Here is a 27878-nt window from a genome sequence, read left to right as displayed (position 1 = left end):
ATTGGCTGCCGTTGCCTATATGAAGCGCCTGACGGAGCGCGCCGACCCTTCTCGCTAACTCTTCCTCTGAGAGGCGTACAAGGTGCCGCGTCCTTCAGTCGAAGCTAAGGCCGAGCCCCAGCCGGCGACCAGCACCGCGCCCGCCCGCCATGGCCTCCGTCTCCGAGCTCGCCTGCATCTACTCCGCCCTCATCCTGCACGACGACGAGGTCACCGTCACGGTGAGGGGGGCGAGGCTTGTGTGGTGGGGGGCAGAGCGCATGCGCGGCTCGGGGCTCGCTGAGCGGCGGGGTCTTGAGCGGGAAGCGATGTGAGAGCCCCGGATGTGACCCTTCCCGTTCATAACCTCGCTTCTCAGCGCGCCCCGAGCCGCGCATGCGCTCTGCCACTGCGAAGGCCGAGACCACGTGTTCTCACGCAACGCGCCGCACATGGGCTTTCCAAGGGCTCCCCCTGGAAGTGGCCCTTTCCTCAAAGGCCTGCGTGCAACACCTGGGAGGAGAAGGCAGCCTCCGGGGCGGGGGGGGGCGGGGGCTTTCTTTTTGCCCGTATGCTGGGCTTCCAGCAGTACTTACTCTCCACGCCTGCCTGGCCCCTTCTCGGGACCCTCCTCTGCTAGCACTCGCTGCTTCCCAAGCTATGGGTCGCGACCCACCACCTCAGCAGCCTTCAACCAGTGCGCTGTGGCACGTCAGTGTGCCACAGGCAGGTCCTGGCACACAGGAGTGTGGGGGAGCATCATTTATCACGTCTGCCAGTGGCCCTGGGAATGGCCCACGCATGTGTAGTGGACAGGACTTAGGGGGGGACACCTGTTGACCGCTCCTGGCACACCAATGGCACATGGGAGTTTGGAGGAACATCGTTTATCATACGTGCGAATGGCTCATGTGTCCACAAGAACATTCCACGGATGTGCCATGAACAGGATTTTGGCATGGCTGTGGGCTATTTCAGGCACACGGGAGTCCCCATGCCAGCAACACCATGCACATTGTCAGTGGTGTGCCCTGACAACTTTCACACCTCATCAGTGTACCGTGCAGTGGGAAAGGTTGAAAAAAACTGGTGGGTCGCAAGCTGATTTTTGGTGGGTCACAAACTTTTTGAAGCAACAAGAAATAAACTTTGCAGGCTCCTTTGCAGAAGAAAATTGTTAGCTGGAATGCTAATTTGTAGCATGAGGTCATCTTTGTATCACCAACTTGAAATGTCACGTTTTCCAGTTGAATCCCATTATTGGCATACCATAAGAACATACCATTGAGATCATGCATGAACCCGCCTTTTTGTCTGGCATGGAAGTCCTTAACTGCATATCTTGCCCTTCAGTTAGCCCTCTGGGTGCCCTGAAATGACTGTAAGGGTTTGGGGAATAGTCCTTGAACTCCATTTGCAGGGAAAGTCTAGCAAGTGCCTACACCAGCAATTTTCAACCATTGTGCCTTGGCACACTGTTGTGCCACAGGTGGTCCACAGGTGTGCCGCAGGAGTTTGGGGAGGGTTATTTATTAGTAGAGCAGTTGGGGAATTTGAGCCCCCTACCATTAGTATGGTGTGCCTCAACAATGTTAAAAAAACAGATGGTATTCCTTGACCACCTTGTCAGTGTGCTATGAGATGCAAGAGGTTGAAAATCTCTGGTCTACACAAACATACTATATGTAAACTCTCTAGCAGCCTTGAGCACAGAACCCTGTTAGTAATTTATTATCTTAAATAAATTTTGTAGATTACTGGGTTGCAGTAGATGTTAAAAAGTGGGTCTCAGTGATAAAAAGTTTGGCACTTGGACATATTGGTCATTCCCTGAGGTTCAAGGAGTGTGGAGACATGGCTTATTATTGTAATGGAACATAATCAAGCAACTATTTTTTAGGTTGTTAGTAGATGGTGGCCTTCATGTTGCTTTTAATTTTTCAGTCCTGTACTTTTAAAAACCATTTTGGAGAAGAGTCCTGGGCAATTCCCTCAATTTAGGTATTTCTATTAAGTGAGCTGCATTACTTTTGGTTTAGGGTGCTTGATGGTACTCAAGAATTTTCTTTCCTAACCTTATTAGTTGTAAGTACTGACATATGACTGAATGTAAATGTATTTGAGGTAGTTGTAGTTGTCTTAATAATTTTCCCATCTGGTGTTTAGGAGGACAAAATCAATGCTCTCATCAAAGCAGCAGGAGTGAATGTTGAACCTTTCTGGCCTGGTCTGTTTGCTAAGGTAAGTGGTGCAAGATGGTCATGAAAACAGAAATTATGATTAAAAGCTTTGTGAAAGGTGGTTGTGAAATCACTATTAACTCATAGGCAGTTCATCAGGACTCTTGAGTATTTTAGTTGTGTGTGTGTGTTTTAAAGAGGAACTTTTACATAAACACTTAAAGTTGATCTATTATCCCAATAACAACTTCAGAGTGGCGGCAGTCGTTTTTGTACTACTGTTCTCTAAAGACCTGCATAAGTTTTTCAGTATAAGTTTTTGTGGACTACAGGCTGCTTTATATAAATGGTAAAATTCTCAGTAGGTAGGCGCTTGTATGTAAAAAGCCACTTTGTTGTCTCATCAATTGATTTGTTATTGTTTTCTTTCTGCATGGTCTTTCCTGTGTGCCTATAGTGCACATCACTTCATACACCTGAAGAAAGGTGGAATGGGCTCCACAAGCATATTCTGAAATCAGGTTTTTGTAGTTGGGTGCTTTGTGAGCCTTCGGTGAAATGAAATTTTAAACATGAATGTTTGTATGTTTCACTATGTGGCTATGGGAATTCTATCTGAAGGGGCAGCGCCTTTGAAGTTTGTAATGCCACTGCTAACTTTTGTACTATATTTAACTTCTGTTAGGGTAGTAACTGATTTAGATACTGCAATGCAAAGCATGTAGGTTGTAGGTAAAGCTGGCATGCTGAGACTTTCATGTTGATCCGTGGTAAACTTTTTTTGCAACCAGGCTTTAGCCAACATTGACATTGGGAGTCTCATCTGTAATGTTGGAGTTGGTGGTGGTGCTCCAGCTGCATCAGCTCCTGCTGCTGGAGGGGCTCCTGCTGCTGGTGCTGCGCCTGGTAAGTGAACTTATGTGTTTATTAAGTGTTTAATAAATGTTTATTAAGACAACCCTGGGTTGGTTAACCAGTGCTGAATTCCCTTCAGAAAATCATTGTTAATTCTGACACCTGACCTTAAAGTATTGTGAGTTTTTGGTGTAACTGCCTGGGCTCAGTATAAGATGCTGATATAGACCTTTAAAACTCTGAAGTGTATGGATTTTGAGCTACCTGAAATCTTACTTGTGGAAGTCTACCCCATTCACTGTAGTCCTTTTGATGACCTACTCTTCAAGTCCCACCATCAAGAAGTGAGAGGAGGTAGTCAGGACAGGACCATTTCAGTTATCTAAATGTGGAACCCTCCCCTACAAAACCCCCATAGTTCTTTGTAGATGCATTAAAATGCTTATTTTGCTTGCCTTGTGTCCTGCCTACTGTTTCAGCAGCAGTGGTTTGGTTTTCCAGGTAGAAATTGTATCTTCATGTTCTTGGGTTTAGCACAGAGTACAAGCAGTATTTGAGGAGGGTGAAAAAGTAGAATCCTTCATACCAGTTGTAAAGGCAAGCAGCATCTAGCAGAGTGGGCTAATACTGTGCCAGAGTCTGCTGGGGTTCCCATTTACTATATATATTGGCTCTAATTATGATTGTATAATACTACTTTTGCAGCTGAGGAGAAGAAAGAAGAAGAAAAGAAAGAAGAGTCAGAAGAATCTGATGATGACATGGGCTTTGGTCTTTTTGACTAAGCTGACTTTTTGTAAGCTTTGTAATAAAGATACAAGCATATAAATAAAACCTTGCTAATGAAGCTGTTTCTTTTGAGGCTTAAACACCTGGTCATGATATTTGGACTGATGGCAATGAATGGTTTACAGGTTGAAATGGTTTGCTTTTAATTCATTGCTGAGGCTTAGAAAGCACATAGCTTTTCAGACACTTGCATGTTGTGGTGGAGTACCCTTCTCTAGGTCTGAAAGGCCCTCAAGATCTGATGTTTAGCATTTCAGGAGCATGTTTCTCAGAGTTAGGGGGACAAGAGAGGTTGTGGCCACTATAAATTCTATCTAGCTAACACTAACTGAAAGTTGGGTGTATCTAACTGCATAGTCCTCTATTTGAGCTATTAACACTTAGTCTGCATTTCTTGTGATGATACATTGTGGACACAATTTCCACACATAACTGAATCTGTGGCAGTGTTGGCACCACAACCACTTGGCTGGGGGTTCAGCCCTTGAGAGGTTGTACATGACCTCCTGGCCTCCTCAGAACATATCTGGCCATGATGGGAAGTCACCAGTGCGGAAGCCTCCTCCAGTGAAGTCTGGGAGATCCTTTGAGGCCATAGAGTAGTAGACTCAGCAGCTACTAAGTGATTTTGAGATCTATCAGCTTTTTTACATGCAATGTCATGTGTACTTAAGAAGCTGTGATTAATGTGGCACTTTTTAAGGACAAATAGTGTAAGGAGGGGAGTATGCAGCTCATGCTGTATTAAAGAGCTATCTTGTCTTCACAGTGAGAATTTCAAAGGACCTATTTGTCATAAAGTTTGACCATGAGATCTTTTGCTTTGAAAACCACTTGTTAAAGCACAAATACTGCACTTTTTATCTCTGAACCAATGCGTTCAAAATAACTTTGTTTAAGTGCTCTTATGTAGCAATATGGATGGAAATGCATAAAATAAGTCTGCTTCTATCTTTTTACAGGATGCGGGTGTGTGCAAGGTAGCTAAGTCACATGTCTTGATTTTTAAGCGCTTGAGTGGCATTCTTTTTTCCTATAACTAACTTCTCTTAGAACAAAAGGGGAAGAGTAAACATGACTTAGAACTGAGGCACCATCACTTATAAAACTGGAGCACAATGAAGAAGCTAAAAAGAGGGACATACTCTGTTGCAGAAGTAAGAATGCCCTAGGCTTCCCCTCATCTTCGCAGGTAGAAGGAATGTTTTGCCAAAAAGGATCAGTTTTGGCTATTGCAGCACTGTTTATCTGCCAGAGTTCACTGATGATTTAACACCCAGAACATCCTTTTTTATAGGACAGAATGAGGCTGATTGTTCGAGCCTGCCATTTGTCATCCAAATGACTATGGCAGGGTTGTCCAACTCATTTCATACAGTGGGTGGAACAGCAATCATTGCCACTGCTGAGACCCAGAAGTGACATCATTAAGCAGCTACCTGCTTATTCCTGGCCCTTTGTTCTCACATAAAAGAGAAAATGTGCAAGTCTTGTTCATAATTTCAAGATATGAGAGCGCCCACTTACAACATGGACCAGAGAAATTGCTTCCAGGGATCACATGCCCGATACCCTTGGTCTAAGACAGGGGTGTCAAACGTAAGGCCTGGGGGCCAGATGCGCCCCCCAGAAGCTTTTTATCCAGCCCTCATGCTCTCAGCTGCTGAGGTATTACCGCTGGAAGGGCAGCCCCCATGTAAATTGGGCTTTCCTGAATCTTGAAATATAATCAAGATTTGCGTATTTTCTCTTCTGTCATTTGCAGTTAATGAGTTTCTATAGGAGAACAAGGTCTGGCTTCTGGCCATTAGCTGCTTAATGATGTCACTTCCAGCCCTCAGCAGGAACCCTGAATGCTATCTTCAGCCCTCTGTATGAAACGAGTTTGACACCCCTGGTCGAAGGTTTCCTCTGAATCAGTAGTCATTGATCTGTAATAGTTCTATGGAGGGCCACCAGAGGAAAAGAGCATGCATGGTAGCTATTCTCCCTGAATTCAGTACTTATCACATTTTTACAACAGGGAGAAACTGCTCAGAATTTGCCTCTGTTGACTGTTAACTACCAAGCATCTGCTTGCATACAGTTACCTGCTACAAATTATAACAGGAAAATGACTAATAAGTTTGTATTCAACACAAAGGCCCTTGAGCAAAGGGGCATTGCACTGACAGACACTCTAAGTTCAGAAGTTAGCTTCTGGGCTAGTTTTGCAACAATCTCCCACCCCTAAGTAAACACTTTTTTTATTTATAAATGCGAGATACTTCCCCAGAAAAAGCTATATACATGCAGCATTTCTATAATTAGAAATATTCAGGTATGTCAATGGCCAAGTTAACACTAGTAGGTTTAAAATATTCATCATGGCTTTAATCTTTATAAATTATATAAAAATGGGGAACATGTATGGTTACAGAACTTTTTCTTCTAAATGCAGCTCTGAGTTGCTCTGGTACAAAGCACTTCTTTGTTTTTTGCTTCCAAAGGAAATAACTGCTACAAAAATCGGGCACGTTATTTTGGTGCAAAAGATGAGTTCTCCGTTGTGTCCTACAACTACGTTTGATCCAATGGTTCACACACATCCACGTGGAGGAGGGAGGGAAACAAATGAAGAGTTTTGTCTGCTTTGAAATGACAAACACTCTGAAAATATAGCTTTTTAATCTTCTTTCTCTGATTAGCATTTTGCAGCAGTAAGTGTTCTAATAAAAAAAAGTATTCCAGGCTGGACAGTTTGCATATTGTGGGCAAGAATTCTCAGCCCTGAGGTTTCCCAGAATTCTTCACAATATCTTGCTCAGTTCAGAAGCTTGGACAGTTTAAGGTCTGAGACTTTAAAAAACCCTTGGCAAATTAAGAGAATCATATTCCACAAGATGTGAAACATTTCAAATTGTTTCCAGCAGCAGGGATTCTGTACAGGCTTGCTCTGTAAAAAAAATGGCATGGTTTGGATCTGACCTGTTGTGAAATCAGATTATTCTTTTAAAAAGTTTGAAGATAGGATGAGAAAAAATCATGTCATTCTGTTGACCATGAGAAGTATTCCTGAAAATCCAAGACCTCATGGGGTTAATTCCTTTCTGCTGGAAGGCTAATAGTTGCCTGTTAAGTGAATAAGACTTCAAACTACATGATGCAAACACCATCCTCTGCATTTAGTGGGGCCTGGACTGCCCAATCGACTTTAGTCTCGCTTGATCAATAACATCCAGCAAGTTCTTGGCATCCACAGCCAAAGCATGGGCTGCTGTGAGCATCTGCTTTTTATATTCCTGCTGCAGGCTGGTCATAACGTATTGCTGAGCCAATTTCATCTTGTTAATCAGTTCAGCTAGGTCAGAGTTGAGGAGCTTCTGGGCCATCTCAATCTGGAAGACAAAAAAGAATCAGGCTAGCCATCCACACAAGTGACAGATTCAGTACCACACATGACAATAGTGAAAAGGCTCTGTTTTACAAAGTTAAGGGCCCATGGTATGTCCTTGCACTGTTGCTGACACAACAGAGGAAAAAAATCCTCTGTTCAGGGAGAGCTGAAACGAGGCCTCAGAAGGCAAGCAACACTACAGTGGAAGGGGGAGACATTGCCAAGGTGCCAGGACAGCCCAATTATCACACAGGCCACCCTTTCAGCAGTGCTGTTTCTACCATGTGATACTTGACCTCTGCCACATCTTGAAAATCTGATCCAAGATTTGCATGTTTTTCTCTTCTATCATTTGCAGCTGAAGAGTTCCTATGTGAGAACAAAGTGCTTATTTCTGGCCATCATCTGCCTAATGCAGGGATTCCCAAACTGGAGCATCTCAATGACCCAGCCAGTCGCTATCCTTTTAAGGGGCAGGGGAACAGGGAAGACACCTACATGATCCCCTGGATTGTGCTGTGCCAGGGATGGGAGGGGTTGGGTTTTTTTTTTTTTACTTACTATGTTTAAAAAATAGGAAAAGGGCACTTCTAAGTTCATGAGAAAACTGAAAGTGCCCCTTTCCCCTATTTTTAAACATTTGAAAGCACAGGGAGCCCTGCGGAGGGCTCCTGGGACCCCCAGGATGATGGCACTGGCTCCTAGTAAGGGAAAAAAACTCTCCTGTCCCCTGCAGCAGCTAGATGCTGGGGATTGTGTTGCTGCCTTAGCCCCTTCTTCCCCCCACACACTTAGTTCTCTGAAACTGAGGAGTTTCAGAACCTTGAGCTTAAAGTCATCACTTCTTGTTTATCTACTGGCCCTCAGTAGGCATGAATATTATTGAGCCTGCTGTATGAAATGAGTTTGATACCCTAGTCTAGACTTTCCAGGAAGGAAGCACTACTAGTGCTTTCAACAAAAGCTCCTGAAGAACTTGCTATATTACACCAAAGGTTGATTGTCCTCTTTAGTGCAGTGACCAATCAGGTGCATCTGGGAAGTCCACAAGCATGGCTTTAGATAAAACAGGCTGCCCCCCCCCCCCAAGTCCTGCCTCTAGATTTCTCAGTCTTGTTGGTGCTCCCTGGTGGGATTTCTTTTTTATAACAGCACTTTACTGGTGGGCATTTCTTGAATACTATCTACCTATTACTGAAAATCAATGAATTTTGGGTGTCAGCTGCAAATCCCAGAGTTCCTGGAGTATGTTTTCCAAAAATTAAGCTGTATTATGACAACCAGGCTGTCCAGCTGAAAAACAGCCTTTACCAACTATATGTGTGCATATGTATAATGCATCTCAGCAATACTGTTAGCTGTTCTAGGGGCTCACATCAAAAAGCAGGATAGGAAACTATAAAATAAGCAGTATGTGCCAAGAAGCATTATCTCCTCTCTCGACACCCACTTGCACATGGATGAAGTGGGACTGAGCCTGCCCAACAACATATTAAACTTCTGCCTGCTTACAGAGGTCCAGTATATACTAAAATTCCCTACCACAGAGTGGTCTTCTGGCTGCTGCTGGATGAAAGAAGAAATTTAGAAACTGGTAAGATGTGCCACAAAAGCTTTCTTGTCATTGCATAAGCACACATCCTACTTTCAGGAAACACATCAACCAGGAGGCACATTTCCTATTTCCTGTGCTCAAGCAAATTAGTACTTGGAAACTCTGCTGGTAGTCCAACAGCTCACACATTTGTTCCTCATGGCTGCAACCTCATGACTGCTGTGTGGGCATTATAAACCTGGACAAACTGGATACTGGTTGAACAGACCTAGGCCAATTCTGCACAATCCTTATGCCTGAAAATTGAGACGAGTTGAAATTGCACAAATGGGATCCTGCTGCCCTGTGATATATTTGGGGGTAGCCGTGAACAGGCTTACTATACCTTATTTATGACGTTATCACAATTCAGGATACTGAAAACCTGCAGACACTGGCTTCTTTTTTATTTTTGCATTTATTAGGTCTTCCTGGATGTCATATTCATGACAAAAACCAGGCTCCCACATGCCCCTGTTGCAGGCTGTTCACTCTGCACAGTCTTACCTCCCAGGTAAATTTAATCATGTACCATTTGTAAGCCATGTGGCTCTCCTTCCACTAGTGACCTGCTCTTGGATTTAGATGGAAGCTCCATCATCCCTTTCTTGCAACTTATACCCAAGAGGAGCCAAATGAGATTACTGCTAACAGAATTCCAGACAGGCTCCTGATGCTACAGATGTACTGCATTCAACAGGTGAGCTGACAACATGGCATGATTCCATAGGCTTCATGCTGCTTACCAGTCTGGCCTAATGAGTGCTAATCATGCCCAAGTGTACTTCTGTGGGCAGTACACAGAAAGCCCCAGTCCCTTTGTTTTGGACTTGGTTACCTGCAGAATAACCAGTGTTAGCTAGTGCTCTAACTGAAGGTTTGCAGTTTTGCTATCACAGTGTTAAAGAGAACCTTGCACCTACCTCTCTGTGAGTGCTTGTTGGGAGCACTGGGATGGTCTCATCTACTGTTGCCAGTAATGTTCTAAGTGCCAATCCAACTTCCTAGGGAAAAACAATAAGGCACAATTAGCAACAAGTTGGGCACTACAACTGCGGAGTAAAACAGGGAGACACAGACACACACCCTCTTCCTCCAGAGGTCATTTTGCAGGAACTTCACCCTCTCTACATGTCCAGAGCCCTTTGCAAAAATTGGTTTGACTATTAAGCTGAAAACAAGTCAAATCAAACTGAATGTTGCTGAAGTTTTCTGATCTCAGCTTCTGCTTTCTGAAAGATAAAGAAGCAACAGAGAGTGCCCCTCTCCCCAAGAAGTGAGACACGCATTGGGTCAACAGCCTAGAAATCTATAGCAGGGGTGTCCAAACTTTTTGGCAGGAGGGCCACATCATCTCTCTGACACTGTGTCGGGGGCTGAATTAATTTACATTTCAAATGTGAATAAATTTACATAAATGAATATATTAGAGATGGAACTTGTATGAATGAATGAAGGTCTTGCAATAGCTCAAGGCCTATAAAAGTCCTTGCACAAAGCAAGGCTAGCCTTTTCTTCACTGCCATTGCTGCATCACAGACCTGAAACACAGCAAGCAGTGGAGGGAACACCTGTCCCACAGCTCATGCAAGAGGTCAAACAGTCATCTTCACACTGAGAGCAGTTGCGTCAGGCCAGCATGGGCTCTAGCAAGTCTTCGGAGGGCCAGATGCTCATTGGAGACTGGGGGCTCCCCGCGGGCCGGATTGTGAGTTCCTGAGGGCCGCAAGTGGCCCCCGAGCCAGGGTTTGAGCACCCCTGATCTATAGTGTTTTCATTACAACTCCCCGGGGTTTGTAGCCAGGATTAAAGCTCTTTGACTATCATGAGCATACGCATACTTCATACATAGCTGCTTACTGGGTAGGGTACGCTAGGTCACACTGGTTGCTGCTCAGATACCACTGTACTTTAAAAGGGTGATGGAAGACCAAAGACTACATCATTGTAACAAGAGAATTGGGCTTGTGCTGATGTAGTAGCTAAAAGGAAGTGACAAACCAGGAAAATCTTGGAATCCAACCAGGTTGGAATCTCCCCTTGCTACATAGCCTTATGCAGGCCTCTCCCTCTGTCTCTCAGCCTCAGCACCACCCACCCCAATTTCACAAAAGGATAATACTGACCCTAATTCACAGGATAGCAGTAAAGATGGTCAGAAGGTAGTGCCTGTGAAGCTCTGAGCATCTGAGCACACCACAGAAATGAACAGGAGAGCTCTGCCAGATCACATCAAAGTTCAACTACTCCACAACTCTACTCCACACCAGCTCTGGGAAGCCCACACAAAAGCAAAGGCTCTCCAGCCTGTTGCTTCCCAGGAACTGTATTCACATAGTGGCTCTGAATCTGATCCCAGCATACAAAGCCATTGTGATTAGTCACCACTGACCGACTCCTCCACAAATTTGCTGAATCCCCTTATGCTGGCCACCTGGGGAGTGCAAACCAGCTAAAGACAACAGCAAACCTATCACTGAGAATTGCTACATCTACACATAGAGCCAGTATACACACCTAATGCTAGTGTTTCCATTGTCAGTATGCACACCCATTTCCCACAGCACAGGTTTTCCTCCTCAAGAGGCAGCAGGCCCTGTGATGAGAGGCTTTAAGGCCAAGCTGTGGAAAGCAAGACTTCCCTCTTACCTTCACCATGGGGACATACTCCTCTGGTGGGGCTGGCTGGATCTTGCTGGACATTTCAATGACAGCTTTCACCAGGCCAGTGACATTCTCATACACTTTGTCATTGGAACGATCCAAGTTGGCTGTTGGGGGAGGGCTGATCTCTTGTGGCTGAATCTGGAATCAGAGAGACAGTTTATTTTTCCTCTTCTCCAGCAGATGGAGCTTATCTACCTTCATGAAAAGTTGCAGCTTCAAAGGCAGACACAGCACCCTGTCTCTTTAGACCTTGCTGAAATGCACATTACAACTCATTTGCATAGAAGCCCTTACAGTCAGGGATTAGACAAATTTCTGGAGGAAAAGTTTGTCACGGGTTACAAGTCATGGTAGGTATGTGCAAACTCCTGGTTTTAGAGGTAGGCTACCTCAGAGTACCAGATGCAGGGGAGCGCACCAGGACGCAGGTTGGATGTGCTGTCTTGTGTACTCCCTGGGGCATTTGCCGGACCACTGTGAGATACAGGAAGCTGGACTAGATGGGCCTTTGGCTTGATCCAGCGGGGCTCTTCTTACGTTCTTAGTCAGTGAGCTGAATTAAAATTATTGGCATGAATTAGATGTCAATGAATACATTCCCTTTCTTGAAGTGTTTGGTTCACTCGCTGTTTCCTTTTCATCCTGGAAGCCCAGGAGTCATCTCAGACACAGCAGTGGGTTAGGCTGCACTAGCTTCCTTAGGATCAAGACAGATATTTGCTGAAGACTCCAAACACTGTGACTACACTTTCATATACAGATGGTTTCTGTGCTGAAGCAGTGAATCAAATGCTGCTATGCTAGAGACAGAGGTGGGCTACTTCATCCCTGCCCCCCCCCCTTTCTGGGGAACAAAGCACCCTGCAGCTGGCTTCCTGAGGCAGGAGGAGGTAGTGCCACTTGGCTGCAGGGCATTCTCCTTCCCAGCATCAGCAGCTGCCTCCACCTGAGAGGTGACAGATTCCTCCCTGTATGTGAGCAGGAGGAGTGGGTGCATGAACAGGCAGCTCACTTGCCTGCCCCCTAACCTCCTGCTGCTAGGGGAAAAAAATTCCACAGCTGCATCCTCCATTTTTCTCAAGGAACCACCTGCAAGATGCTTTGTTCCACAACAGTAGACAGGGACAGCGCTCCAGCAGCAAGCCAGTGCCTGCACTGAATTTGCTCCTACACTACAGCCCCAGGACCACAAAGAGTCAAAGCCCTGATCCCAGCACTTGGAGCCCACTCCGGACACACACCTGCGTGGTCCCCTTACTGTGCCTCTCTGGAGCCACGAGTCCCAGTCCAGGGAGTGAACTGCTCCGATACTCACAAAAGAGGCCACAACCTCAGTGATCTTTCCACTTGGTCGCATGGAACATCATGCAATGGCAGGAGACTGAACAGGAGCTGTTCTTAATTAGCTGGGGTCTGAATAACTCCTGCTGCAACATGAGCACATGCAAAGAAGTCTGGAAAGGGAGAAAGTCACCTCATGCAGACCAGCATTCACTCAGCTGCACGCACACACATACGCACAGAGAGTGCTTACCCGCCATGGCTAGTGTCGAGCAGAGTTTGAGGGAAGGTTAATGAAATTTACCAGAAAAAAAGGAAAAAGAAAAAAACACTGTTAATAAAATGCAGCAGAGAGGGAGAAAATTCCTATATATGAGCAACAGCAAGAGAGACCTGTTAAAAAGCCCCTCCCAAGTATGCCCAGGCCAATATCTGCTCAGGGGTGTTAGCTGCTGCCCCCTCCCTATGGCAGAAGGCCTCATGTCCCAGCCCTGGGAGGAGAGGTTATCTGCCATGCTGCCCTGGCGACAGAACATGCAAACAGCAACAGGGACAAACCAGTCTGGCAAGAAGCAAAGTGATTAGCAGCCTTAGGAGCTTGTCCAAGATGGAAGCAGAGGACGTGCCTCAGACACCAGATCCCTCACACCAGAGACCAGGCAGAGGGAACTGCAGTCTTCCCCTGAAGTGGTATTTCTGCGAGGGTGGAAAGAGCTCAGTAGAAGGAATTATTTAGTCATCTAATTGCACTGCTCCTGCCTGCAAAGACCTCTGGTCAGGGCCTTGGTGAAATGCTAAATTGAGGGGTGGTTTGGGGACCAGTTACAAATAACCCACTTAACTCCTATGTTAAAATTCAAGAGCTCTGGCATAAGCGTGCATCTGCCTGGCCGGATGCTCACTTTTTATGCTTCTCTGCCATTTCTGAAGCCAACACCAACAGTGCTACACCACAAACTTAAACACAAGGGTTATCTGTGGAAAGCTGGGATTATTTTCCCTTGGCAAATAGCACTTGAAAAAATGCACCCAGCTCCATATTCTCCTAGAATTAGGAAGCTCAAGACTTTTTATTTCTACTTATGTTTGCAAAAGAAAAAAGGGGGCGGGAAGAATCTCTGTACTCAGCTTTGGTATGACCTAAAAATCTCAGGAAAAAGCTTCTGTTTAGCTTGGCAAGTTCTGACACAGCCACGTTCTATTAAAACACACAGTTCCACAGCTTCCTGAGGGAGAGCAAGGAAAATCCATTCCAGGATGAGGGACAGTGGAAAACAAGGACACACAACTCTGCCTCCTCCAAAGGCTGCTGCAATTCTCACTAGCAGTTGAGAAAGAAAATTGGAGACAAGCAAGAGTGTCCTGATAACCTGGCATTGTGGCCCCTCCCCTACTCCAGCGTTAGGAGGATCCCAATGCCTTCCCTGTCCCCAGTCACTTAACATTTACATGGGAATTTTAGATCACCCAAGATTAGCAGGAGGTCCTTTACAACAAACAAAAAAAAGCCAATGTGAATTTCCAGGGCCTGGCTGCTTGGAAGTCTCTGGCATCCTTTACAACAAAAAAGAATGTTCCTGTAAAACAGACAGTGCCCACTTCTGCTGACTTTGGAAGACTTAAATAATTAACAGTCTCATGACATCAGAGGTGAGGGGGCACTGCATCCATTTTTGTCAGAGTTCTTGCCACTGATGTCTAGATTGATAACATTCCAGTGATCGAATAAACTAGGCATTCTCTTAAGATTTTTCCCCCCTCCCCCTGAAGCTCTAAAATAGCCTTCATTTAATGAGAATCTCTATTTCCATCAGTAAATGGGAACAGAACTCTTGGGAAAGGGTAGGCTTGTCTATTCAGAAACTTATTTTCCTGAGAAAATAAACTCTGAAAGTTCATTCTAACTGACCTTGAATTCTAAGAACAAATCTTGCTTGAGTTCACCCATGCTCAACAGAGTGGCTGGCCAGAGGCCCATGGGAAGCGCACAAGCTGTGCATGGCAGCTCCAGCTATTCCACATTGCTTTTCTAGAGCGGCTGATGACCAGAGTTAGACTGTCCCTGAACATGGACCATCCATTTTGTCGTCCTGCATAAAACCCACTGCCAGACATTATCTATGAATGTGTCTAATTCATTCTTAAGAGATTTAAAGCCTCTGCATTGTATTCTGCATAGCTTTACTGTACCAGAGCACAAGTAAACACACAAAGGCATCCCCTACCACTAATCTTTTTCTGTTAGCAAGTTGTCAGAACACGCATCAAGTGTCTCTGAAAAAGCTGCATAGGCAGACTCACCACTCATTAATCAGGAAGGATAAGAGGTGCTACTCATTTATAAAAAATCACAAAACCTTAAATTCACCACAGCCACAATACAAGAATTTTTCGTATGCAGATAAGAACCTTTGTGCTGGTTTTTAAGACGCCAAGTTTAGAGCAATTTGAGGAGATGAACAGGAGGAACCGCAATTTTAACAGGTTTTTAAGAGAAATATCACCTGGCAGGACAAAGTTCCAAACAACACAGTCCTGGAACGAGCTGGAATTCCTAGCAAGTATGCACTACTGAAACAGAGACGCCTGGGTTGGCTTGGTCATGTCGTGAGAATGGGTGATGGCCGGATCCCAAAGGATCTCCTCTATGGAGAACTCGTGCAGGGAAAGCGCCCTACAGGTAGACCACAGCTGCAATACAAGGATATCTCCAAGAGGGATCTGAAGGCCTTAGGAATGGACCTCAACAGGTGGGAAACCCTGGCCTCTGAGCGCCCCGCTTGGAGGCAGGCTGTGCAGCATGGCCTCTCCCAGTTTGAAGAGACACTTGCCCAACAGACTGAGGCTAAAAAACAAAGAAGGCCCACAACTAAGGAGACACACCAGGCGCAGACTACATTTGCTCCCAGTGTGGAAGGGATGGTCACTCCCAAATTGTCCTTTTCAGCCACACTAGACGCTGTTCCAGAACCACTTTTTAGAGTGCGATATCAGTCTTCCGAGACTGAAGGATGCCAATGAATGACACAATATTCATCTACAGCCTTTGGGAAGAGATAAGCTAAAGTCCTGTGCGCACAAACTATTTTTCAGTTGAGACAGAAGGAAAACAGCCCAGTTTCCAGAGATACCAGGTTGCACTAGAAGTTCATCTTTGAAAGTGTGCTTCAACAACAAGAGACAAATTCCACTGAGTTGGCTGTCAGCCTTTGCTACAGAGGCAAACGAGGGTCCAAAGAAATGTACCAGTGATGTCTGTAAGCCAGACACAGGGGCTTTCGACTAAAGTAGCACCAATGACAGTTCTCCATTCCACACATTGCAGACCTCTGGGACTTTCCAAAGCAGACTCCAATACTGAATGGAACCCTGAAGTTGAAGGAGGGAAAAAGTCACACACACACATTGGGCATTCCCAAGCCCTTGATCAGCCAGAGTCTTAAGACCAGATAACACTTTTCAACACCTGCTTTCCATCCTAGGAACTCCAAGGAAGTAAGTCTGCTGACACCTGCTCTTGGGTTTGCTGTTGATTTTGCTTTCTCCCAGCTCCTACCTGAGCCTGGCAGGAAGGGGCGCATCCCAAACTCTGTACACTTAAGATGGGGAAGCTCCTGGCCTTGTGGCACATTGCCAGTCACCACTGATAAGTGATGCTTGCCTCTGCATAGCAGAATGCCATTTAGCACAACTGCATCGTGTGCTCTAAGGAGTAGGACTTCAGAAGCAGTAGTAAAGGCTTGTTGGAGACTGGTGCAATACAATGAGTGGGGAAGAGAAGGAGGATCCTTTGCTTCTCCATGCATGCCAAAAGTGGAGTCAGTGGGTTGCCCATGGCACATGGGTAACAGGTGTCTAGTCTCTGCTTGGTAGTATTAAATAGAATGAGACATTTTTAAAATTAGTTCCTAACTATAACTAATTATCTTACAGTTCAACAAAGGGCATACCATGCTGCCACATAAGCAACCAAGCCAATGCTGATGGGAACAGAAACAATGATTACAGGTTGAGTCTTGTTATTTGCAAGGGTTCCATTTCCAGAACTAACATGGATGGCAAAAATTGCATTAAACTCATTTAAAAAACAATGTTCCTTTGCTAGGCGATTTAAAAACAGCCTTGCTGACTTTCGTGATGCAAGACAGAGTCATTAGGCAGACAATCTATCTATCAGTCTCTCTCCAGAGAGAGAGGCTTCACTCTCTCAGGCTTCACTCTGCTGAGAAAGGCTTCACTTCAAACCAGCGACCCCTCTCTTCACCTAGAGCGCAACACTGGGAAGGAATGCAAAGTGATTATATTTCTTTCACTTGCTCATGTGGATAAGAAGGGTCACTTGCCTTGGAGTGAAGCTGTTCTCAGTGCCTGGAGAATGACTGATGGATTGTCAGCCGGTTGCCCTCTCTCGCATTAACAAGGCTATTGTTAAATGACTTATTTCCTTTAATTTAAAGGACCCTTCTCGTTGTGTTGAGATAAAACTGCAGGTAAAAAATCCATGGATAATTACACTTGTACTCTATTTGCATTCCACCAAAAATATATGTTTGATAAGGCAAGAGGGGAAGAGGCAAAAAATGATTTTCTCAGTAACACACGACAAATGCATCATGATTTAGAATCAACATTTATGATGGAAATGGATGACCCATGATTTCATGAACACAGGGTTGGCCAAAAACCTCCTGATGCCTGAGGTGGCATGCCAAATGCTACCCTCCCTTGCCTGTTGATGTGCCAGCCTGTGCTCCTCCTACTCATGTTCTAGCACCACTGTTCTCCCCTCTACATTTCCTGTTCGTCTCTGTCTTCCTCATCCTTCTTCAATCCAGAGTGGAAGGAGCAGAGGAAGCAAATAGGTGGACAGAGAGGATACCTTGGGCGACCGCTTCAGTTGGCCTCACAGGGGGGCTGGTTCTACATGAATGTCACCATGAAAGCTTCCCCCATGGAAGCCATAACCACATTAAGTGCTCATCACCTGCAGATTCTGCCTAACTTGCACTACCCACTTCCCTCACCCCCACTTTGAGGTAACTATAAGGAAGTGACTTGGTTCACCATTAGAACAGAATCCACAGACAACTGGTTCTTCACATAGCTTCATATAGGGAAAAGTCTTAACAATACGATCATCTGTTTCTATCTTGTCACTCTTAACACTTCCAAAGCAAGACTGAATGACAAAGATTATGCACAAATTCTACAGGCATGAATATATTACCTGTCATAGTGTGGTTATAATTTGTAATTGACATCATTAAGAATGAACAGTGTCCTGACATAATCTGTGTGTATTATTATATATCTGCTGTGATGTGAGTGGGCACCAGACCTAACTTTAAAGATTGCAGGTTTGATTCTTGGATTGCAGATGGATCACATATCATTTCTAACACACTTGGTTATAAATGGGAATCTGATACCCTGTGATTTGGTATGATACTTCCCTCCTTTGAGTACCATGAAGTATGAAAAAAAAATGCCCCAAACCCAATGATCAAGATTGGGCAAGAGCCACTGCTAGGCTTTGACCCATTTCTAGATTAGAAACAGTAATGATCCAATATAACCAGCTTCCCATCAGTGGTGATCATATAATCAGTGGTGAGCAACTGCATTCTACCTGACAAAGACCATACCTTTACTCCTTCATTGTAACTGTCCACAGGGCTATTCAGGCTGGCAAGGCTGCCCAAATGGCTGGGAGCTCCTGGGCGAGGTGGTTTCTTTGGTGGGGCAGAGTGATCTAGTAACAATAGTATGTATACAGTGATAAAGAAAACAACCACGATTGTTCATTGTTCATTGAATTTACAGCAGTAGCACAGCTAAATGGGGGCAGCAGCATTGCAGGCACTGCAACGTGCCATGTAACCGGTCCCTCCCACTTGCCATTGGAGCCAATCTGTAGAGCCAACTCTGTGTGCTTCTATGACTGCCCAGAATGACTCACTGCTGCCCCCTGTAGCTGTGCGACTGATTTACGCATGTAATTTTAGAGTTGGAATGTACCAAAGAGCCATTTGGTTGAACTCTCACTGGCTCATGTTTCATTTTTATTTGTTGGTGTGAATGAAAAAAAGAAAAAAAAAACCTGAAATAAAAATAACATTTAAAAAGGAGAATAGTCCACTACTTAGCATCATTATGAGTACAAAGACAAAGATAGAGCAGTACTCTGTAGATTAAAAGTATAGCCTTTAATATGAACAATAGTGAAAAATATTAACTGATGATTTAAGGTATAACCTACAGGTATCATCAATCAAAGCTGCTTCACATTTCTGAACTGAAGGGTCTTTTCATTTGCAATCATAACTGTGTTCCTGTTTACACAGATGCTATCTTGAAATAACCACTCCTCTGCATGCAAACAAGTTATTTCAGGGTGTTTGAGACATACCCCATAAACACTGAGTCTCACAAACACTGGGAAAACCTGCATATACCAGTACAAAACTACATTTGAGTTACTACAGATCAGGATCTCTCTAAAACAAGGCTGTAAAACTGCCCAGTGAAGTTGCACAAAGATCTCTTAGAAGGTAATCAGGGAATACTCATATTTTATAGACGATGTTCTCAGAGGTAGAGAGAAAAGCAATTAGCACAAGGAAGATTTATTATTATTATTATTATTTTTTTTGGGGGGGGGGTGTTGACTCACAGTGCTACTTGCCATTGTTAACCTACTGGGAGTCCAAAATGTTGATCAGATGCAAGACAACTAGAGTTCCCAGGAAATCCCAGCCTCCTTTCTACCCACTATTTGCTCACACACACAAATAGTATCAAGATTACAAGAAAGGTGAATTGAGAGCCCTTTACACCTTTCAACTTGATCTTTCAGCTTTGAAAGCAAAGACTGAAATAAGCTCTTGAATTGTGTAAGTACACAGAACATTGAGGCAAGGATAGGGATTGCTAGCTCAAGGTAGGAGATATGTTGACATGCTCTGACAGGACCTTAAATCGACTCTCCAATAGGAAAACCCTTAAGACCATGATACTGTTTCTGTCATTAAAGAGCTGCTAAGCCGGCTACCCCATGTATGAAACAATGTGGCCCAAGTATTCACTTCCATTGCAGTATCTCACATATTTGCTGAAAACAAGTGAGACAGACAGCAGGGGAAACAGAGTTCATATTGAGGCTGCAAAGCTATCTCTTAATGGCTTACCTGGTTTACCCACAGGCTGATAAATATGCTGGTTAGAAGCCTGAAAAGGAAAAGGAAAACAAATTTTATTCACAGTGTTATGAACAAAAGCCCTTCCATCAAACCCCCAAACGTTAAGCAGACTTATTCAACCACAAAAATGTCCAACATATTTCTCCTCTCCCATCATTCTCAAATTTCAAGAGAAAAACAAACTGCCAGTATAAATCATGCTCCTAAAGAATTCTTTAAAGAGCGCTTTCACCCCATGCCACTATTTTCCTCCATATCTGTTCGAGGAAAGACATCCATGAGAGGTCACTGCTGCTATTACTCAGACAAAATGGCATGTTTATAGCAGCTTCTGTCTTCAGTCCAGAAATACCACTTTAAAATAAATAATGGCCATAGAGCTGTAGAAGAGGAGGTTGAAAACCTCACGCCTCTGGTCTCCTCATTGCTCAACAGATTTTCCCCCTATAGAAATTACTGCTCTGCTTCACAATACAAAAGGAGCCAACAAAAAAAGTCCTTGGTGATTACTTTTGAGAGGCTTTGCACTGGATTGAAGTCTAATCACATTTATACAACTCTCTGCTTCAGTCACCAAACAAAAAATGTGACATTTGGGTCCAATTTGAAGTACTTGGAAAACATTCACTTAGAGAAGCCTTCTGTGCCTTTGAAATTGCAACTGCAGAGAGAACGTTTTCTTTTGCAAATCAAAAGTGCTGACACAGGCAAAGCTGTAAGGAAATATAAAAGGGGCATTTGTATTTCAAAAAAAGGAAACTTGGGATAAATAAAACAGATTTTCATCATCTGTCAAAAATTAAATATATCAAAGTAACACACAAGAGTATTGAGTTGATTCAGTATTTAAAAAGCTCACTAACTTCAGTGAGAGACAAACAGGACCAAACTACAGAGTGTACGTGTGAATATATCTGCTTCAATGGACAAATCCATGAACACAAATTCACTTTTTGGATCCATATAACATGTTCTAGCACAGTATTTCTCAAACTGTGGGTCAGGAACCACTAAGCGGGCTGAGAGCCAATTTCAGGTGGGTTCCCATTCATTTCAATATTGGTTTTTTAATATATTAGACTTGATGTATGTATGGTATGTGACTGCCTCTGGGGAAATGTTACAGACTTGTACTTTTAGCAAGCTACTATGTAAATTCTTTTAACATTGATAGTAAAAGGGACTTACTCCTGGGTAAGTGTGGGTAGGATTGCAGCCTAGGATTGTAAAAAATTTTCCTGCGTGATGATGTCACTTCCAGCCATGGCATCACTTCCAGTGGGTCCTAACGGATTCTAAAAAGTGGGTCCTGGTGCCTAAATGTGTGAGAACCACTGTTCTAGCAAAATAAAATGCTGATTTTGGGGAGGAGGCAGTGGCATCACTAGGGTTGTGCAGGTAGCATCGGGTACCGCACACGTACGTGTGTCTGTGTCTGTGTTATGCACAATAGTGTCCAAAATCACTAAAATTGTGTTTTTTAGGAATAATACCATCATGCTATATACCATTCGATGTGTAATTTACAGCGGAATGCAGTGGAAAAATGAAAGTGAAATATCTCAATTCTATCAAAAGTTATGGCCAAAAAACTAGAAAACAAATGCAACCCTCTTATGTAACAAAAAGTACCTTTTATATTCAGCCTGTAAGTCAAAAAATTTATGCCTAAAAATTGAGCCTGAAACCCTGGGTCGAGTTATTCCCGGGTCAATACAGTAAATAAAGCAGAAGCCTCTGGGAGCTTCTGGGAAGCTTAGCAGCTGTCCGGTGAAGTGGGGGGGGGGGTTGGGCGGAGAAGCAGGAAGCAGGGTGGAGAAAAAGGATACTTTTTGCTAATAATTACGGTATTCAGAAGTAGCCATTTTAGCTTCTTCTCCAAACAGGAAGGGAAATCGCTTATGGAAATTGTCGTCTGTATGGGGGTGCTGCTATGGCAGTGCAGCAGTTATTCCTCACAAGCACCTTCAGCTCCCTTCCAGTTTGGAGAAGAAGATGAAATACATCCTTTTATTTTTCTTTTTGCTGCTGTTTCAGAACAGTTCCTGATAAGTCATTTTCAAAGCATTTCACACATCCCTCAGTTTAGGGGTCTGGTTTTCAAAACACCAGGATGCAATCCTCATTTCCATTTGAAACAAAGTTCCAGGCAACAATTCAATGCACATTACTTAAGAAAAACACCCATGGAAAGCAATGGATCTACTTTTGAGTAAATAGGGTTGCAACTACGTGTAGCTGCACTTGCTCATGCCTCATTATTCATCTCTCTACTGTGAACTGCACACTCCCAGTCATGTGTTGCATGTTACATGTTGAGCCTCTGCTTAACACACCAGGCACCTTAAAGAAGGATTTGATTAATGGTTCTAATGGCATGTTGTTAACAGGCACTTCCCTCTGATAGTGTTTACAAAAAGGTTGTGAAGACCAGAATTTAAAATGTTAAGGAATAAAATGGATCTTAGGATCTTTTACTAAATTTTTAATAAATTAGAGGCTGTACAGTTCTTAGGTAACAATTGCTGGTAGGTTATTTTTCAGGATCTGACCTCGGGTAAAATCAGACAAAACTATAATCTTATCTGAGGGCCACAGAACATTCCATGATTTTTGGCTTGTAATTTTGATTTTTGATTTAGATGAGTAATTTATAGAAGAATGCAAAAAAAAAAAATTCAGGTTGAAATATCTGTGTTCTATCAAAAGGTAGAGCCAAAAAACCAGCAGGGCAGGGCAATGGTGCATCACCACACCCACCACCTGGGTCATTACCCCACCCACTGCATGGGAGGCGGTCCATCATGGGGGTGATGCACTGGCCTCCCGCAAAGGTGATGCAAACCCTAAGGAACCCAAAGACGCCAGTGTGGGGAGGGGAGTGTGTACATGCCTATGAACATGCCGCCTTATATTGAATCAGACTCCTGGTTTTCCTAGCTTGGCTTTGTCCAGACTGGTAGCAGCAGCAGAGCTCTGGAGTTTCAGGCAGTCTTTCGCAGCCCTGCCTAGAGGAACTGAGGTAATGGAAGGAAACAGCCTTGAAGAAAAGAAAGAAGATAACTGAAAGAGGCTTATTTGGCTCCTGTCAGCTGCTTGCATCTCTGCCCCAGAGGTATGAGGCAAGGAGTGGGGGTGGAAGGAAGAATCCTATTTTACCAGAGGCGGCACACAAGTGACAGGAGTTGAATCCTTTCTCTCCCTACCTCCTCAGCTCCCCACAAAGTATATGGTCCTAATTCTTTTCTCCTAGCTCAGCTCTGATACCAGCTAGAAGCAAGTCTGGTTGCAAGACAAGTGCCTGGAATGCCAGACCACAAGAAAGTAGTTCCTAGTTTCCTAGGAACCACTTCCTAGTTAGGAGGGTTCCTCTCCCTTCATCTACATACTCCTTTTGAGGTTTAGGCCCCTTAATCCTCTACGCATGTATGGAGGAGGCATGAACAGACCAATGAGGTTGTCACCATCATATCTCTCAGGTGAAAACATGGCCTCCTTCTATTAGTTCACAAGATAACTGTCTTGGGTTGCATAGTTTAATAAGAACATAAGAACACTAGATCAGGCCAAAGCCCATCTAGTCCAACTTCCTGTCTCTCACAGTGGTCCACCAAGTGTTTCAGGAAGCACACAAGAAAGCACATACAACCTGTGTCCTGATGCCCTCCCATGCATCTGGCATTCTGGGGGAACCCACTTCTAAAATCAGGAAGTTGCACATACCTACCATGACTTGTAACCCATAATGGACTTTTCCTCCAGAAATTTGTCCAATCGCCTCTTAAAGGCATCTAGGGCAGATGCCATCACCACACCCTGTGGTAGGGAGTTCCACATACTAATTACACACAGGGTTATGTTTTCTTTTGTCTGTCCTACCTCTCCCAACACTCAGTTTTAGTATATGTTCCCTGGTTCTGGTGTTGTGTGGGAGGCAAAAGAGCATCTCTCTATCCACTCTGTCCATCCCCTGCATAATTTTGTATGTCTCAGTCATGTCTCCCTTCAGATGCCTCTTTTCTAGACTGAAGAGCCCCAAATGCTGTAGTCTTCCTTCGTAAGGGAGGTGCCCCAGCCCAGTAATAATTTTGGTCACTCTCTTCTGCTCCTTTTCCATTTCCACTATGTCCTTTTTGAGATGTGGAGATCAGAACTGGACGCAATACTCCAGGCATGGCCTTACTATTGATTTGTACAACATTATAATATTAGCTGTTTTATTCTCAATACCTTTTCTAATGATCCCCAGCATAGAATTAGCTTTCTTCGCCGCTGCACATTGGGTTGATTCTTTCATTGAGCTGTCCACCAGCACCCAAAGATCGCTCTCCTGCTCTGTCAGACAGCTCAGAACCCATTAGCCTATATGTAGATTCATAGAGCAATCTACTCTATGTGCAGTAAATGTGCACTAAATTTTGTTATTCTGGGTACCATAAAAGAACTAGATTAATACTGGAGGTACTCTAGGACAATCAGAGACTTTGATGACTAGATGACTTTGTAGGCCTGTTATGACTCTATGAAAATGGAAAATCTTCACACTCTGGAAGTGGAAAAAACTTTTAAAATACTGTTCAAGAATTTTTGCCAGACCATGGGGATGGGCCATGTATGGGCCTACAAATGGAAAACTTTCCAATACTGTCTCTTAAGAGTACCTGGACAGCTATTTTACCACCGCAAAGGGACCACTCATAAGAAGAGCCTTGACAAACAATGCCTTGCAGTTCAGTATTCTGTTACCTCCAGGTGCCTCTAGAAAGCCCACACACAGGTCATGAAGGCAGCAGCCCTTTCACAAAGTAACCTCAGAGATGGGTCTTTTTACAGCAGCATCTACCACCAGAACATTTACTGTATTATAAAAAAAAAAAAAAAACCAAACTAGAAGGGTACAGTTACACCAGCTCTACGCCTTCACCAACCCTACAGACACTCAAGTAGCTCTGAACCAAGTTCCGCTGGTTCAGCCCTAAATAAATGGGAACACAGACCTAATTTTTCCTTCTTGAGTTCCTCACTCACATTTTGTTAGCAGCAACAGCCTTCCTTGGGAACAAATATGGTTTGAAACGCCTACATGTTTATAGTCCAGTGTGTATACAAGGGTACATGAATCGTTGGCACTCAAAGCTCCAGTGCTAATCCCAAAACACCCCCTGCAGCAATGACTCAGTCTAGCCAATAATCCAATTATGAAATCCTGAGCCTTACGGTGAAAAGCAACGAAACTCTTGCCCCCATAACACCAAGGTGATGAGTGAGCTCCAGCTACATCTCAAGAAATGAGACAAACAAATTAAAATACTCTGAACACAATAATTAACTGGGGGGCGGGGGGAGAAGTCAAGAGATTATTGAAGGTCTTCCCCAAATGCAAGTTACTAACCAGCAATTCAACTAGATTTTTATTACCTGAGTGAGCCTTATAAAGAGACCCTGCATGGTGGCTGCAGCTGTGTTTGGCAGCTGATCAACACATTTTCAATCTAACTCATATGTTTGATGATAGGCTGCTTACCATCACCCTCAAAGTTCTGCTTAAGACCCACAGTACTCTGGAGAATGCTTTCTAGTTACTTAAACATCTGGAGGCTTTATTTTAAAAATCTGCTTCCTGTTGACAGAGATATGGATGCAAAGCAAACTTTAAAAAAACCCCATACACAAACCTGGCTGTGTACTGCACAGCTGCTGCTTTAAAAATAATAGGAGCTTGTTTGCAAAAGAAAAATAGCATCTGTTTCAGCAGTGGCATGAAAAGAAGCAGCCCCCAAAAGTGCTGTGTGAACAAGATTTTCCTGTCACTGCCATTCCCACAGAAGCTGAGAGCCTCCAAAATCTTTCAAAGCAGCAGAACAAGCACAGAATCTCTAGCAAATCAAAAGTTGACTCCTGTGATCAGTGGAACATTAACAGCCCTTCTCCACCAAGGAAAATTAAACAAACATTGTGCTAGGGAGATGAAAAGGTGGCATAGATGTGCTTACCGGACCCTGGAGACTCCCATCTTCTCCAATGCTTCCTCTGGAGAGCCTCACATCAGGCTTCTAGAAGACGGAAAAGCAATGTGGTTTTGTATTTTAGGTTTAAAGAACCTTGCAAGTCAAATACCATAAGAATAAAACTTCTTACTAACGACAAAGAAAACACTGCTGGAAAGGCAGGGGAGAGAGAAAGCAGACCCTGACAAATACGAATGGTATTAACATTCCTTCTCCTCATTCCCCTTCGTTCCCATCAACATGCTCAGCAAAACAGTGGCTGAACCTTCCTCCAGTCTTCTAAAGATTTTTTTTCCTGCTTTTCCTAGCTGTTCCCCACTTTCTGCTTGTACATAAAAAGGCTTTGAGATAAATATTGATAGTACCATTTCCCCAACACAACATTGGAAAACCTGCATTTTAATTCTCTCCCAAAGAGCAGAAGCAGCAGTGCCACGGCCGTCGTTTATTGCGCTTTTCTTCTCTAACAGCGAAAATTTCAACCACAGGATGAGAAACGCTGCTGCACATTAATTCCTGTTTCCTGCCCGAGGAAGGCTTAAATGTACTTGGCTCCATCTCCAAGCCTCCCAAATGGAGCCAATTACCAAAGCTCTTTAAAGCACAGAGATACAGAAAGTTCATATGGAAGTCTGGACCCCATGCTCCTGGGCTAGCAGGAGGAGAAATGAACAAAATTACTTGTTTGCTCTTTTGAAAAGCCAGAGAAGGGAAAGAGTTTGTCTTGTTGCGAAATGACAAAATGTGTGTGTTAAATTCCAAAGGACGTGTCCTTGGGCTGAATTTGATGACACAAAGATAGGGCACAATCCAGTCAAATTCAGCGGTTCAGCACAGTTCCCCTGCTTCATTCAGTGGGGTTTCAAAGTGCTTAACATTGGTTGACTCATACTATGAATCTGAATTCGCACCAAATGCTCCTGAGAAAACTCCACATTCAGGAGTTTGAATGAGCGCAGGTCATCTTAAGGATTAGGAATTGGCTGAAGACCAGGAAACCAAGAGTGGGTGTCATTGGGCTGTTTTCACAATGGAAAGAGGTGAAAAGCGGTATGCCCCAAGGATCTGGTGCTTTTCAACTTGTTCATAAATTACCTGGGTGGTCAAGTTTGTGAGTGAAGACCAGAACAGTTCATGAAGCACTCCAGAAGGACCTCTCCCACTGGGAGAATGGGCAGCAAAATGACAGGTGTGTTTCAATGTAAGTAAGTGTAAAGTCATGCACATTGGGGTAAGAAATCAAAATCTCACATATAGGCTGATGGGTTCTGAGTTGCCTGTGATAGATTGGATCTTGGGATACTAGTGGACAGCTCAATTAAAGTGCTGACCCAGTGCACGGTGTCAGTGAAGAAAGCTAATTTCATGATCAGGATCATTAAAAAAATTGTTATGCCATTGTACAAATCAATGGTAAGGACACATCTGGAATATTATGTACAGTTCTGGTAGCCACATCTCAAAAAAAGATATAGTGGAACTGGAAAAGCTGCAGAAGAGAGCAACCAAAATGATTAGTGGGCTGTGGCACCTCCTTTATGAGGAAATGCAACAGTGTTCTTTTTCCACTCACACAACAGAACCAGAGAACATCCACTCAAATTGAGTGTCGAATTAGAATAGACAAAAGAAATACTTCTTTCCCCCGCATGTAATTAATCTGTGGAACTTCTGGCCACAGGATGCGATGATGGCACCTAGCCTAGATGCCTTTAAAAGGGGAGAGGGGCAAGAGGTCTGGTCTAGAGGGTAGAGCCTCCGTTAGCCCGAAAATAGCATCTGAAGGTCGCCAGTTCGAGGCCACTGGCAGCTCCGTGAATGGCGAGACCTTGAAGCAGCTGATAAGTTGAGTTATTCCACCTGCTCTTTAGTGTAAGCGAAGAAGCGTCTTGGCTGCCCTTCAAGTGAGAGATGAAGGAGCTGCTTGTCAGCCAGCGTGGGAGGCAACTG

General features: G+C 44.0%; 2 protein-coding genes across 13 annotated transcripts in view; one reads left to right on the top strand and one right to left on the bottom strand.

The window, feature by feature from the left end:
• Positions 1-23: 23 nt before the first annotated feature.
• Positions 24-3861, top strand: RPLP1 (ribosomal protein lateral stalk subunit P1). Its single transcript, XM_066624946.1, has 4 exons — positions 24-221; positions 2146-2220; positions 2951-3065; positions 3720-3861. Exons 1-4 carry the CDS (start codon positions 150-152, stop codon positions 3797-3799), a joined length of 342 nt encoding a protein of 113 aa, XP_066481043.1. The 5' UTR covers positions 24-149; the 3' UTR covers positions 3800-3861.
• A 2293-nt stretch (positions 3862-6154) lies between these two features.
• Positions 6155-27878, bottom strand: part of PTK2 (protein tyrosine kinase 2) — a 253954-nt gene continuing 232230 nt past the window's right edge. For all 12 annotated transcript variants that reach the window (XM_066623720.1, XM_066623723.1, XM_066623724.1 and 9 more), the window contains 6 exons: positions 25914-25973; positions 19909-19948; positions 18367-18473; positions 11423-11578; positions 9697-9777; positions 6155-7180 (listed from right to left, as the gene is read on the bottom strand). In XM_066623720.1, coding sequence (XP_066479817.1) covers positions 6968-7180; positions 9697-9777; positions 11423-11578; positions 18367-18473; positions 19909-19948; positions 25914-25973 — 657 coding nt within the window. In that variant the 3' untranslated portion in view covers positions 6155-6967. The remainder of the gene's footprint in view (positions 7181-9696; positions 9778-11422; positions 11579-18366; positions 18474-19908; positions 19949-25913; positions 25974-27878) is intronic.

This window comes from Tiliqua scincoides, chromosome 4, assembly GCF_035046505.1.
Source record: "Tiliqua scincoides isolate rTilSci1 chromosome 4, rTilSci1.hap2, whole genome shotgun sequence".
Lineage (NCBI taxonomy): Eukaryota > Metazoa > Chordata > Lepidosauria > Squamata > Scincidae > Tiliqua > Tiliqua scincoides.
Note: the sequence above shows the minus strand (reverse complement) of the source record. Positions and strands in the feature narration are given on the sequence as shown.